General features: G+C 43.5%; 1 protein-coding gene across 2 annotated transcripts in view; it reads right to left on the bottom strand.

Moving 5' to 3' along the window:
• The window catches only part of LOC132898191 (sulfotransferase 2B1-like), a 57,298-nt gene that overhangs the window by 10,227 nt on the left and 32,365 nt on the right, over positions 1–14,706 (bottom strand). Inside the window, exons 4-6 of one of the 2 annotated variants that reach the window (XR_009656463.1) lie at positions 5,162–5,256; positions 3,683–3,863; positions 2,098–3,575 (exon numbers count right to left, since the gene is read on the bottom strand). Coding sequence is in view for 1 of the 2 variants with exons in the window: in XM_060939633.1 (XP_060795616.1) it covers positions 3,466–3,575; positions 3,683–3,863; positions 5,162–5,256 (386 nt within the window). In the remaining variant the exon portion in view is untranslated. Of the gene's footprint in view, positions 1–1,108; positions 3,576–3,682; positions 3,864–5,161; positions 5,257–14,706 lie in introns of those variants that run through there. The other variant, XM_060939633.1, reaches the window with a different exon arrangement.

Raw genomic sequence — 14,706 nt, 5'->3', positions numbered from 1 at the left:
AAAAGTACACTCTTTAAAAATTACTTGAAAAAGTATAAGTACACAAAAAAGCTACTCAAGTACAGTAACGCGAGTAATGTAATTCGTTACTTTCCACCTCTGGTTGTTAGGTATGCCCAATGTCACCTGATGAGTAAGTACAGCATACATTTTGTGCTGAGTGCAAGCAGGGACTCCGGAAAAACTAACTATGACAGCATAACTAAAAGGGGAGCACTAGAAGGTAACACAGGCATGAGGTAGCCCCGGGACATAAAGCAGCCAGCCGTTACACTGTCAACAAACTCGAGTGAGCAAGTGAGTAGGGGACTGACAGCATCCATACATCCCAGTTTACCAAACAGTCTATGTCTGAGGACCCTCCAGATCTACACCTTTACCTCATAGACACCATTAACAAAAGGCTTGACTAAACAGATATGTTTTCAGCCTAGACTTAAACGCTGAGACTGTGTCTGATTCCCGAACACTACTTGGAAGGCTGTTCCATAACTGTGGGGCTTTGTAAGAAAAGGCTCTGCCCCCTGATGTAGCCTTCACTATATGAGGTACCAGCAGATAGCCTGCACCTTTTGATCTAAGTAGGCATGGCGGGTCATAAAGGACCAGAAGTTCACTCAGGTACTGTGGCGCACAACCATTCAGTGCTTTAAAGGTCAATAGTAGTATTTGGTCAATAGCGCCTTCCCCAGAATTTTGTAAACAACATGGCTGGATCACTGAGGGGATCGAAGTAGTTTTGATGGAACTTTATTGGTGTAATTCTTGAATATTTACTATAAAAATGATGATTGTCAACAGATATTCAACTCGTCCTGTCAGACAGGCAGATGCGGATTTTACTTGTCCGGACCAAACATTCGGTTGTCCCGGAGAGTCGGACTACCATAAATGTCAAGCCCTGTAATAATGAAAAAAATATGATATGCTTGTTTTCTTTATTTATTCCTTTATTTGTGAGGAAAACAGGTTTAATATTTGATGTGTATTAATATTTTGTAATAAAAGGCTCAAAGAACATAGAAATAACACAGATATGCAATAGTTATGCAGAAGAATGGTCTCTCACTACCATGAAAGTAAAATAAAATTATAAGCAAGAATATAATTATAACTCCACAATTGCCTTCTTTATGACAAAAAAGAATAAAAAGTTAATCTCATGAAAAAATATCCAAAAGATGGAATAGTCATCTGATTCTTAATCCTAGTTTATGATTAGTTTTGCAGGGTTATGCTAATTAAAATATCTCCTATCCTGACTTCTAATTTCAAGTAAAATCATTATACACTTTTTAAACTAGACAGCCTTTCAATTTCATAAAATCGGTGAAATTTAGTTCCCTCTGAATTTTAGTCATTGTGATGCATGTTTATTTCTATAATAGCTCACAAAATATCAGGCCATTCTGTGGTTGAGAAGTTATTTAATTTGAGGGGATTCCCTAGCAAATAATGTGCATGAAATTGCTCGCTTCGTGCAGTCAAGCAGACAGAGGAAGTCCATGTGCGCATGTGCAGGTTTACCACCTTCTTCTCCTTTTTTTTCTTTTGGATTTTACGGCAGCTGGCATCCAGTGTTGCATTACTGCAATCTACAGGTTTACCTTGACCGTGCAGTGACAGTTACATCATTCTGTCACTAAACAAACAGCTGATCACCAATATTTATTAGTTTGGTCCTGCGTTTCCTTTCCTTCGCAAAATAACATCATCTCACTTTCCTGTTACTGTAGTCGGTCTTTCACGTTTCATTCACACACTCACGTCCTCCATTTTTCTCTCCTTTTTCAAATTTGTATCCCACAATGCCTTGTGCAAACGGGGAAAGCCCACCACATGATGCATGACGTACTATCTTGAATTGGGTCATGGTGAAGCAGGAAAAAATAGCAGAGAATTTAGGGTCACTTGGCCCTAAATTCATTAATTGTTCTATTTAAAAAAAAAAACTCATAAATTGGAAGTCTGTGATTCGAATTCAGTAGCTATCGGTCCACTAAACAAAAATAATTGGGTGTCAGGAAAAATTATTTTTATGACCTAAACTTGAAAAATCTGAAAGGCAGTCTATCTTTAAAATACATATCCACTCACCGGCCACTTTAATAGGAAGGTGTTCTTGATTCTAAGAATCCTGTTCTTGGCTGGCAGGAGTGGAACCCAATGTGGTCTTCTGCTGTTGCATGCTGAGGTGCTTTTCTGCTCACCATGGTTGTAAAGAGTGATTATATGAGTTGCTATATCCTTTCTGGCAGGTCGAACCAGTGTGGCCATTTTCCTCCGACCTCTCTTATCAACAAGACGTTTCCACCCACAGAACTGTCACTCACTCTGTTTTGTTTTTTGCACCATTTTGTGTAAACTCTAGAGACTGTTGTGTGTGAAAACCCCAGGAGATCAGCAGTTTCTGAAAAACTCAAACCAGTCCATCTGGCACCAACACCCATGCGCGAGTGAAAGTAACACTTTGAGATCACAATTTTTCTCATTCTGATGTTTGAAGTGAACATTAACTGAAGCTCTTGATTTGTATCTGCATGATTTTATACATTGTGCTGCTGTCAAGGGATCAGCTGATTAAACAAATTCAGTACAAATTCAAATCACTTAATTATTCTCAGTGATGAGTTTGTTCAATTGGGGGGGTTGTTATTTTAAGAATTTTGACTTTTCCATGTTTTACCCCCCTAGAAATATGGAGATGGTCCATCTATGTGGGAAAATGTCAAATTTTATTAAATTGAACCTTGCTATCCCCCCTGTACATACCCTCTGAAAGTTTCCATTCTTACAATATGACAAAATACATTACAGTGCTGTTTGATATTAGAATGCTGCTTTTTTTAATGTGTTTTAAAGTTATCGATGAATGTGAACCTCTTCAGGTATGCCACTACTGTAGGTACAACTACAACATTTTCAGTGCAGATGATCATTATTTTAAGGTAATAAGCTTAGTGGTAAGTAACCTTACATTCAAGTAAATTAAACATATGGTAATTCTGCTCTTTTTCAGCAAGTTTTAAAGTTATTGATGAATGTCACACTCTTCAGTAATACCTCAAATATTAACTATTTTTAAGCACAGAGGATCATTACTTAAGGTTACTAATTTAGTTTTAAGAACCAGTATGCACAAATGATTCATATCTGAATTATGTCTCCCAATGTATTAAATAGTCATTATTTGTATTCTTGCAGGTAAATAATGGCTTCTGTTGCAACACGGTCAAAAGCTAAGAAGATACTAGGTGTAGTAGAGTACATAGAACAGGCTGAGTTCCCTTCTGGGATGCTTCCAACATCTGGAGGGGTTATTAACTTCAGAGGGTATGTACAGGGGGGTTAGCATTTTTCAGTTGGCCAAATATTGGTATTTCCATACTTAGATAGATCATCTCCATATTTTGGAGGGGGTAGAAAAAAATTTTTGGTCTAACACCCCTCCCCCCCACCCCCAGTTCAATCCCAAACAAATTTGAAACCAACGTCTTTCATTTTCTCTTTGTAAATAGCATTAAATTTCTCAGTCTGGGCCTCAGTAAGAAGGTTCTTCCAGTCATCAGTGATTCCTGAAGGAAAACACAAAACATTTACATACTGTATGTTGGAGATTTACATTTAGTCATTTAGGAGATGCACTTAGCCTAAGCGACAGGCAAAATGAATCTTGATTTACCTTTCCTGAGAAACTCAGATTTCTTTTGATCCATGAACTCTTCTGGAACCAGAGAATAGTTGGACATCTTGTTCTGCTTCATGTTCTTGAATTGACAATTCTCAGCTATCTTCTCAATCACTTCTGGGCTCAGAGGCTTTTCAAGAAACTGGGCAATTTTCGTCACAGAGCCTTTCAAATCCTGCAGCATAGATCTATGATTATGAGTATGTCTCAGTGTTTATTTTGTCACTGAGTATGATGCATGCATAGGGTCTTATTATGAAAATCAGGGATGAGAGTGGGTGGTCATCAAAAAAGCAGAAAACAAGATAAAGGTATGCGAGGGTGCCGAAGGCGCCCGAAGCCAACGGGGGGATACCCCCCCCCCCAGGAAAATTTGAAAATAAGGCCTTACAAACCACTTTTCCTGTAATCTGAGCTGTAGTAGATAAAAAAAAAAAAATCTGTTCTCTTTTTTATATATTTACATGAAAATATGTTTCAAATCAATAGGAGTATTGTTTGAATTCAAAATAAAATCACATTCTACATTCAAGGGTATGGTTATAATTCATGATCAACAAAAATGACAAACTAAATTCACATTAAACTTAAGTTCTATTAATTATCAAATTGTTCATATATGAAATAAAATTTCTTAGGGTGACTGACCTTTTCTCCCTATGTCCTCGATTGAAAAGCACTTGGTAATGAATAATTGCTCTTCAATAAAAATGCCTGCTTCCGATGTTTTGCGGTTACAGCGTGGCTGTCACATGCTTTCAGTCCTCTTGATCGGTAGTTAACCACATCATCACACACAGTACACAGTGCTTTTCCCGCGACGTTGAGTTTCTTAACGAAATTGCCGATGGTAACAGACACGGGTTCATGCTTGCCATCTACTGAAGTTATCGTAACTTTACGATCCAACCAATCCCACCTAAACTTGTTTTTTATACCAGCATCGATTTCACGTACCTTCGCTTCGTCTCGCTTGTCAATTGCATTCGGCATTTTGAGTAAAAAAGCCGATACGAAAGAGAAACGTATTTTTGAAGAGCAGCGACGATGAACATGTGCAAGTTGCAAGTTTCGATAAAACAGAACGGATGTGGGTACTTTTGTAAGAACTGTTATGATTGGCTATCATGCTCTCGCCATTGATGTTTTGGCCAATTACATTGTAGATAACACGTATTCTACCACGAGACTTAGCGAGACTAAAGATGGCGAAAATGTAAACATGTAACATCGTCGTAGGAATGAATTACACTTGAGTATCACGAAGGAACATACCCCAACCCCCCTCAATAAATAAAAAAAAAAATTCTCAATGGATTTGGCATAATATTAAAAGGTCGATTTTTACTCAGAAAAAGCGGAAATCCGCCGAAAAGCGGAAAACTCTCATCCCTGAAAATACATAGAGGTTAGAAAAAAGTTTGAAGCTGTAAAACTATCATGTGCAGTGTGAGATGAGCAGAAAATGCTTACTTGTATCATTTCCTCATATGAAATGAAGAAAATGTGATCATGGTCTTTTGCATTGAGCCAGCCCTTCACATGGTCAAACCACGAACCAAACATTACTGTGGACAGTGAAAATGTGCACTGATGAGAACACTGGTACACAAATGTTAGGTTTATCACAGAAAAGACAACAAATTAAACACGAGAGGCAACACACTGATAAAATATGGTACTAATACACTACAATGATCATCAGGTGTATTCAATAAATTATTCATCTTAAAACATTCTTTAGTAGTTGTTCAGAATTATTTATTAATTACAGTGAAACTAAATGTTCATTATTCAGCATCTAGTTTAATCCCATCACATATATTTAACAATTATTCGCCAAAGGTGAAGTGAATATCAGTGAATAACAGCTGAGACGAAGTCGAGGTTGTTAGTCACTGATATTCACTGCACTTGAAGCGGATAATTGTTTGAGTATAAATACACCAGTGTTTATTTTAAAAAAATAAAAATTATTTAAAATAAAATTATTTCAAATTTCAAAAGCGGCATGTAAATGTAATAAAGGCACAATGCAGACTTGTGTCACTTATCTATGCTGACTCACATAAAATACTTTGTTTTAAAATGGATAAAATAAATCACAATCTCACCTTACCTTTAAATTTTTTTAGACCAAACGTCATAGCATCTTTAGTGCTTTTAGGAACAGCATTTTCTTTCATAATTTGTAATTTTTCCTCACTTACGCTGACAAAGTGCTTGGTCACCATTTTGCTGAGTCGTTTGAGGTGATTATCGAGAAATAGTCTGAATTTCTTGACCAATCAGCGCATGCCATTTTCTATAATCACCTGTGTATTTACACTAAATAAGATTATTCAGACTTCCGGTTCGCGTTCAACATGTGAGGCTGCGAGGTCCTCGAGCTCAGCGGGCAACTTTACTTTAATTGTGTTTATAAGCGTGCAAAATACATATTGACATTTGAATATAACTTCTAAATGTTGTATGGCACTACTGAAGGAATTGAAGTATAGATAGAACTCGCCTAAGTTTTTGTTTGTTTGTTTGTTTGTTTGTTTGTTTGTTTGTTTGTTTGTTTTGGGTTTTTTCGCCTCGTCTAAAAATGGCTGGTCGCCCACCGAAGCCTGCTACTACTAGCAGAAGAGCTAATACCGAAGCTGATGCACAGCAACTTTCCTCAGAATCCGTTGAGAAAATTATGACGGTGATTGAATCGTTGGGCACGAAAATAGACACACAAACAACTGCCCTTCATCAAGAAATATCCTCCATCCGCCAAGAGTTGCATACAGCTGTTAAGCTCATTGCAGTCTGCTAATGCACAGAATACCAAGGGCATTGGCGACCTCGAGCAGTCTGCCACAGAGTGGAGCTCGACTGTCATGGCCCTGGAAATTACGGTGAAAAAGCTGCAGTCAGATGTGTGCAGTCTGACGGAAAAATGTTTGGACTTGGAAGGCCGTAGCCGTCGTCAGAACATTCGGTTGGTGGGAATAGAGGAAGGTAAAGAAGGGAACAATCCGCGGCAATTCTGTGCAACTGCATTGAAGGAGATATTGGGCCTGGAAGAAACTCCATGCCTGGACCATTGCCATCATTCACTAGCACTAAAACATCAACAGGGAGACAGGCCCAGGCCCTTCATAATCCGCGTACATCATGGAGACATGAAGGACCGCATCCTTTCCCTTTCCAGTCAGAAGAGACAGCTGTTTTACGAGGAGAAGCGTGTGCACATCTTTCCGGATTTCGCTCCAGAGGTAGCAAAGAAGCGAGCCGCTTTTGCAGAGGCAAGGAAGCTCCGTAGAAACATAAAGAATGTTAAGTTCGGCCTTTGTTATCCAGCTACATTCCGGATCATGTTCAAAGACAAGGAACATTCCTTCACCGATCCTGAGCTAGCCGTCTCACATATTAAGGAGAACATTCTATCGCATAATCAGGTATCTTCATAGGCTACTTTAAAAATGGATTAGCCTATATCTAAGTGACTGATCTTTCATGTTTACTTGAGAGCGTTTTGGTTTGTGAATCTGACCATACATACCTATTCAAGTGAGAGAGTACATGTTTTATGATGTTATGGTTTTATGGTGGAGGCCGTATTTTCTGTCCTAATTTCTTATGGACCAATAGAAGCCCCTTTTTTGTCAAACAATCCAGCAGGTGGAGCCACGTTTTTCAATGTGCCTTGAATTTTTTTTTTTCTTTTTTCCCTGCTGGTGTTAAAATATGTTTGATCTGTTTTTCTTGAGGCTGTTTTATTTAGCCCATTTATTATTACTTTTAAATTAGCGTAGGCCTAGCTTATTTTATATGGGGCTACTCTTTTGCTGACAGAATTTATTAATAAGATACTACTGCTGGATAGCACACTATTTTTAGAGGGCTAAAATTTGAGCCTGTGTGTTTTTAAAGCAGGTGTCCCACTAAAACTGTTTCATTTGATTTACCTGTGGCATACAGAATGGTTGGCATTGCTTGTTTCCTTATGATTCTGGCTGCCCGCTGTGCTTCGGGTCGGTTTTGGTTATGTTAGAGACCCAAGTTAGAGATTTGGAATATTTGGGGCGTGCTGCCCCTGGGTTTATGCACTTTGTTTGGGATAGTGGTGGGGGGTAAGTGTTGCTTGTGTAATGAAAGTCTTTTTTCTATTTTGTCGATCACTTTTCTTTTCACTGTGCCCACTTGTGGTTCCACATTGTTTCATGTGGAACAACAATATCATCTGCCAGAGTCACAAAATTCATCTGTCACAAGTCAGATTGTTATGTTTGTGTAATATTATTTATATTGCTGAATACAGTTAATTCACATATGCCTTCTGGGGGGAGTGGCCAGTCTGTTAACTTTACCAATTGGAATGTGAAAGGGCTCAATCATCCTATTAAACGCACCAAGGTCCTACAGTAGCTCATCTTAAGCTTCTGAAAACTGATATAGCCTTCCTAACTGAGACGCATATGCGCAGGTCAGATCATAATAGTCTAAGGAGAGGCTGGGTGGGACAGGTATACCACTCAACTTTTCAGAGCAGGGCCAGGGGGGCTGGAATTTTGATTAACAAATCAGTTTCATTTGTAGCATCTGAAACCATCTCAGACCCAAATGGACGCTTTATCGACGTAGGTAAACTCTACAGTCGGCCTGTGATATTAGCCTGTGTGTATGCTCCAAACTGGGACGATTCTAAGTTTATGTACAGCTTCCTGTCAGGTATACCTTACTTAAATACTCATCAGCTTATTTTAGCTGGTGACTATAATTGTGTAATTCACCCTGTATTAGATAGATCGTCAAGCCGCCCAATTAGTAACTCCAAAACAGTCGAATACATAGAGAATTTTTTACAGTCTTGTGAGCTGTCTGACCCATGGAGATTCCTTTATCCTACAAGGAGAGAATATTCCTTTTTTTCACGTGTTCACCATACTTATTCACGCATAGATTATTTCTTTATACACAAGTCCTTACTTCCACTGGTTAAAGAATGTGATTATAACAGTATTGTGATATCTGATCATGCCCCTGTAACACTCGTTTTGATCTTCCCCAACTACAGACCTAGCAGATTCAGATGGAGACTCAGTCCACTACTTTTGTCAGATGAATCATTTATTGCCTTTATTAATGCTTACATAGACATATTTTTAGAAACAAATGTAAACAAAGAGACTTCCCCTTCCTTGCTTTGGGAGGCCCTTTAAGCTTACCTGAGGGGGCATATTATCTCCTATAATGCTTCTGTCCACAAAGCACGAATGGCCAGACAAACTGAACTTTCAGAACTTATCTCTGGAGTAGACAGGGCCTATGCTACTGTCCCAACCCCAGAGCTGTATAAACAACGAATGATGTATCAGGCTGAATTTGACATGCTTTCAACTGGACAGGTGGAACGGGCCTTGTTAAAAACCAGACATATGTCCTATGAACATGGAGAGAAACCAAGCAGAGCTCTTGCTTACAGTCTGAGACCGACATCCACTACTCATGTAATTGATCAAATTGAGTCTGAAACAGGATTATTATCAGACCCTTTAGATATCAATAAGCAGTTTAGTGATTTTTATTGTAATTTATATACTTCTGAACACCCTTCTGACCGGAGAGTAACGGATATGTTTTTTGTAGGTCTGGACATACCCACCATGGATGAAAACATAAGAGAATCTTTAGATAGTCCTATCTCTCTAGATGGGATTAATAAAGCCATCACATGCATGCAGAGTGGAAAATGTACTGGCCCAGATGGCTTTCCTACAGAATTTTATAAAAAAAAGTTTTCAGCAAAACTAAGCCCTCTGCTAAAAGATGTATTTGTTGATAGCTTAAAATCCCAGTGCCTCCCCCCAACCCTATGCCAGGCATCAATATCTTTGCTTTTGAAAAAGGGCAAGGATCCCCTTAATTGTTCCTCCTACCATCCCATAAGTCTCCTTAACATTGACGTTAAGATGCTGGCTAAGGTGTTGGCTCTCCGTCTTCAGTCTGTTTTGCCCTCCCTTGTGTCATGTGATCAAACTGGAGGATAAAGCGGCTAGAGATAATGAGATGAGACAATTATTTTTTAATATCAGGCATGTATTTAATATCCTTTACACATCGTCCTCATCTCAGTGTGCAGAGGCTCTTATCTCTGGATGCTGAGAAAGCTTTTGATTGTGTGGAATGGAATTATTTGTTTTATGTTCTTAAGCAGTTTGGTTTTGGGAACACTTTTATTTCTTGGGTTAAATTGTTGTACACCTCCCCTATGGCTTCAGTTAGAACTAATGACGTTTATTCATCATTGTGGCAGCAGGGGCGTGGCCGAGCGTCGGTCTATGAATAGAGGGCGAAGTCAGGGAAGGTGAGTGGTCATGTCACTACACCTGTTGTCAATTAACGTGTGTTTGTGTGTCTCCTCCAGTGACCGCGCCCTACTGCGTTGAGGGCAGACAACCGCGACGCTGAGGGAGCGATTGACCTGGTGACACTGGAGCAATTCGTCGCGCAACTTCCAGAAGGACCGGTGGAGTGGGTCCAGTGTCATTGCCTGGCATCACTGGACCAGGCGATCGAGCTGGCGGAGGACCACATGGCTGCCGTTCCGACGGCAGGACAGTGTGTCTCCTCTGCTCCTCTCTCTTCTCCCTCTCTCCCTCCCTCTGCTTCCCGTCCTCGCCCCATTCCCCCACTGCGGGGGCCGGCTTCCCCCCCAGCCGGCCCGGCGCACCCATGGTGTACTCCCGTTTCCCCCTTCCTTGTCTGTGTCTCCTCCCCTTCAGGTGAGTGATGTCCATAACACCGGTGCAGAGGGAGATCCTGGGCCGGTCTGCTGGCGCTGTGGGGAGCCGGGACATCTCCAACATCAGTGCTCCGCGATGGAGGTGGGCGCGGTGGTCCGGGTCCCCAACGCACCAGAAACTGCCCTCGATTGGGCCGGAGCATATCAAATACCGGTAAGTGTCCAATGGGATACGTATCAGGCTTTGATGGATTCCAGCTATAACCAGACCTCAATCCACCAAAGCCTGGTGCAAGGTGAGGCATTGGGGAGAGCATGAATGGTGAAGGTGTTGTGTGTGTGCACAGGGATGTTCACAACTACCCCTTAGTGTCTGTCCACATTCTCTTTCGAGGGGAAAAACAGTGTAAAGGTGGTGGTTAACCCTTGTCTTACCCACTCGCTAATTTTGGGGACTGATACCCCTTTTCCACCAAATCAGTTCCAGGGCTGGTTTGGGGCCAGTGCTGGTGCTGGTTCACAACTCGTTCAACTTGCGAGCCAGCTGAGAACCAGCTTGCTTTTCCATCGCTTGCGGTGCTAAGAGAAGACACGTCATTACGTCACTGTATACGTCAGTTACGTCACTACATTTGCATAAACCTTGGCGCGAATATCGAAGCAAAAACGCGGAAGAAGCAGCAGCAACAACAATAATAATAATGGATGACTTTGCATTTGTACAGCTGCTGCTTCTCGTCGCTTAAAAATGGCGATCTTTCGCGGTCTTGTTATTGTTGTCGGTCTTAACAACTCCGCCCCCCCGCTGATGTAAGCGGTTCTTTCCTCTGGCCCAGCAGAGAGTTGGTGCTAGCCTGGAACCGGTTTTTCTGGCCCCAGAGCCAGTTCTTTGTCAGTGGAAACAGAAAACCCGGTTCCAAACTAAGCACTGGCCCCGAACCAGCCCTGGAACTGCTTTGGTGGAAAAGGGGCATGATTGGCCGGGGTTTAAGGAATTAATGACGCACATAGTAAAGAGTGGGTCCTGCCGTAATTCGGCTAGGGAAAGCCCCGGAGTAGCATTGGCGGGAGAAGCTGTCACAGAGCCGTCTACGTCAGCACTGCGTCAGGGCGATACGCGGAGTGAGGAGCACCCCGCCTCTCCTCCCTCTCTCGGGGATTTCCTGTTAGAGCAGTCGTGAGACGGGACTCTGCGGCATGCATTTGACCAAGTGAGAGTAATCGATGGTCAAATTCTCCAGCCAAATGCGACGCTGGCCTTCCCCTACTTTGCTATCATTAAGGATAGACTATACAGAGTGATGCAGGACACTCAAACTGGTGAAAAAGTAACACAGCTGTTAATTCCAAAGAGCCGCCGGGAATTCATATTCCAAGCAGCTCACTTTAATTCCATGGCCGGACACTTGGGGCAGGATAAGACACTAGCCCAAATAATGGCCCGGTTCTATTGGCCAGGGATTCGCGGGGATGTCCGTCGGTGGTGAGCGGCATGCTGCGAACGCCAATTAGTAAATCCCGCGGCCACTCCAAAAGCACCTTTGCGCCCTCTCCCTTTAATCGAGACCCCATTTGAAAGAATTGGGATGGATCTCGTTGGGCCATTAGGGATATCGCTTTATTTTAGTTCTGGTGGACTATGCAACGAGATATTTGGAAGCGGTGCCTCTCCACAATATCTCAGCACGCAGTATAGCAGAAGTACTCTTCCACTTTATCTCCGAGGTCGGGATTCCGAAAGAAATCCTGACAGACCAAGGCACTACATTCATGTCATGCACACTGCGCGAATTGTATGGGTTACTGGGGATTACGCCTATCCACACCAGCGTCCATCACCAACAAATGGATGGCTTAGTAGAACGGTTCAATCAAACTCTCAAAAATATAATTCGGAAGTTCATAAGCGAAGATGCATGTAATTGGGATAAGTGGCTCGAGCCCCTGTTATTTGCAGTACGAGAGGTCCCACAAGCCTCCACAGGTTTTTCACCTTTCGAATTGTTATATGGGCGTAAGCCGCGTGGCATTTTGGACGTGCTACGTGAAAATTGGGAGGAGGGACCTTCACCTAGTAAGAACGAAATTCAATATGTTCTCTCAACCTGCGCGCCAAACTCCACACACTCACCCACTTAACCCAGGAGAATTTGTGGCAAGTGCAAGAACATCAAGCCCGACTGTACGACAGGAGCATGCGCCTTAGGGAGTTCACTCTGGGAGACAAAGTACTCATATTACTGCCCATGTCGAGCTCCAAATTGGTCACCAAGTGGCAAGGGCCCTTCGAGGTCACACAGCAAGTCAGGGACGTTGACTATGACGTGAGGCGAACGGACAGGGGTGGGGCATTACAGATTTACCACCTCAATCTTTTAAAACGTTGGAATGAGGAGGTCCCTGTGGCGTTGGTGTCAGTAATTCCGGGGAAGCCGGAGCTGGGGCCAGAGGTTCAAAAAAGAAAATTGGCATCACCCACCGCTCCGGTCCCCTGTGGAGACCACCTCTCCCCGACCCAGCTCACGGAGGAAGCCCAGTTGCAGAAAGAATTTTCTGACGTGTTTTCGCCCCTGCCCGGCTGCACCCACCTCATAGAACACCACATTGAGACGCCCCCGGGGGTGGTAGTGCGCACCCGCCCTTACTGTCTGCCCGAACACAAAAAAAAGGTGGTCCGGGATGAACTTGAAGCCATGCTCGAAATGGGCATAATCAAGGAGTCCCACAGCGACTGGAGCAGCCCAGTGGTCCTGGTCCCCAAGACCAACGGGTCGGTCCGGTTCTGTGTGGACTATAGGAAAGTCAACGCGGTGTTTAAATTCAATGCGTACCCAATGCCTCGCATTGACGAGTTGCTCGATTGATTAGGCACTGCTCGTTTTTATTCGACACTGGATTTAACAAAGGGATATTGGCAGATCCCCTTGACTCCTCTGTCCCGAGAGAAAACAGCCTTTTCCACACTTTTTAGCTTACACCAATTCGTCACACTTCCTTTTGGGCTGTTTGGGGCGCCCACTATGTTCCAGCAGCTTATGGACAGGGTCCTCCACCCCCATGCCACCTACGCCGCCGTGTATCTGGATGACATCATCATCTACAGTAATGACTGGCTGCGGCACCTTGAACACCTTCGGGCCGTCCTAAAGTCGCTCAGGCGGGCGGGTCTCACAGCCAACCCAAAGAAATGTGCGATTGGGAGGGTGGAAGTATGGTATCTGGGTTTCCACTTGGGCCATGGGCAGGTACGTCCCCAAATTAATAAGACGGCAGCAATTGCGGCCTGCCCAAGGCCCAAGACCAAAAAGGGGGTGAGACAGTTCCTGGGGCTGGCTGGCTACTATCGGAGGTTCATACCTAATTATTCGGATGTCACCAGCCCGCTGACTGATCTCATGAAAAAGGGGGCACCAGATTCGGTCCAGTGGATGGAGCAATGCCAACAGGCTTTCTCGAAGGTAAAGGCTGCACTGTGTGGGGGGCCACTGTTACACACTCCTGACTTTTCTCTCCCCTTTATTTTGCAGACAGACGCATAGGACAGAGGGCTGGGGGCCGTTCTGTCCCAGGAGGTGGAGGGGGAGGAGCGTCCTATGCTGTACATTAGCTGGAAGCTGTCGATGTGGGAAGGCAGGTACAGCACGATTGAAAAGGAGTGCCTAGCCATCAAGTGGGTGGTCCTCGCCCTCCGGTACTACTTGCTGGGGCACCCTTTCACCCTCTGTTCGGACCACGCGCCCCTCCAGTGGCTCCACCGCATGAAGGATGCCAACACGCGGATCACCCATTGGTATCTTGCACTCCAGCCATTTAAATTCGAGGTGGTCCACAGGTTAGGGGCACAGATGGCAGTGGGGGACTTCCTCTGCCGTCAAGGGGGGGAGGAGTTGGGCGGTGTGGCAGCGGGGGCATGGCCGAGCAACGGTCTGTACATGGAGGGCGGAGTCAGAGAAGGTGAGTGGTCATGTTACTACATCTGTTGTCAATTAACGTGTGTTTGTGTGTCTCCTGCAGTGACCGCGCCCTATAAAAGGAGAGTGAGAAGGGGAGGTCGGCGCCGAGGGCTTACTACTAGCCTGTGTGTGTATGTGAGAGAGAGTCTGAGTTGTGTGCTGAAAAGCAGCAATAAAGGAAATACAAGTCGCAAACAACCACCTGCCGTGCTTCTGTGCTCCACCCGCATCAGAGTCTCGCTACAATCATATTTTCCTCTTCAGCACAGGACTAGACAGGGCTGCCCCCTGTCCCCATTACTCTTTGCACTGGTTATGGAACCTCTTGCAGCTACCATTAGGTGGCA

The sequence above is a fragment of the Neoarius graeffei genome, chromosome 14, assembly GCF_027579695.1.
Source record: "Neoarius graeffei isolate fNeoGra1 chromosome 14, fNeoGra1.pri, whole genome shotgun sequence".
NCBI lineage: Eukaryota > Metazoa > Chordata > Actinopteri > Siluriformes > Ariidae > Neoarius > Neoarius graeffei.
The sequence above is the reverse complement of the archived record's forward strand: the minus strand, read 5'-3'. Positions and strand labels throughout refer to the sequence as shown.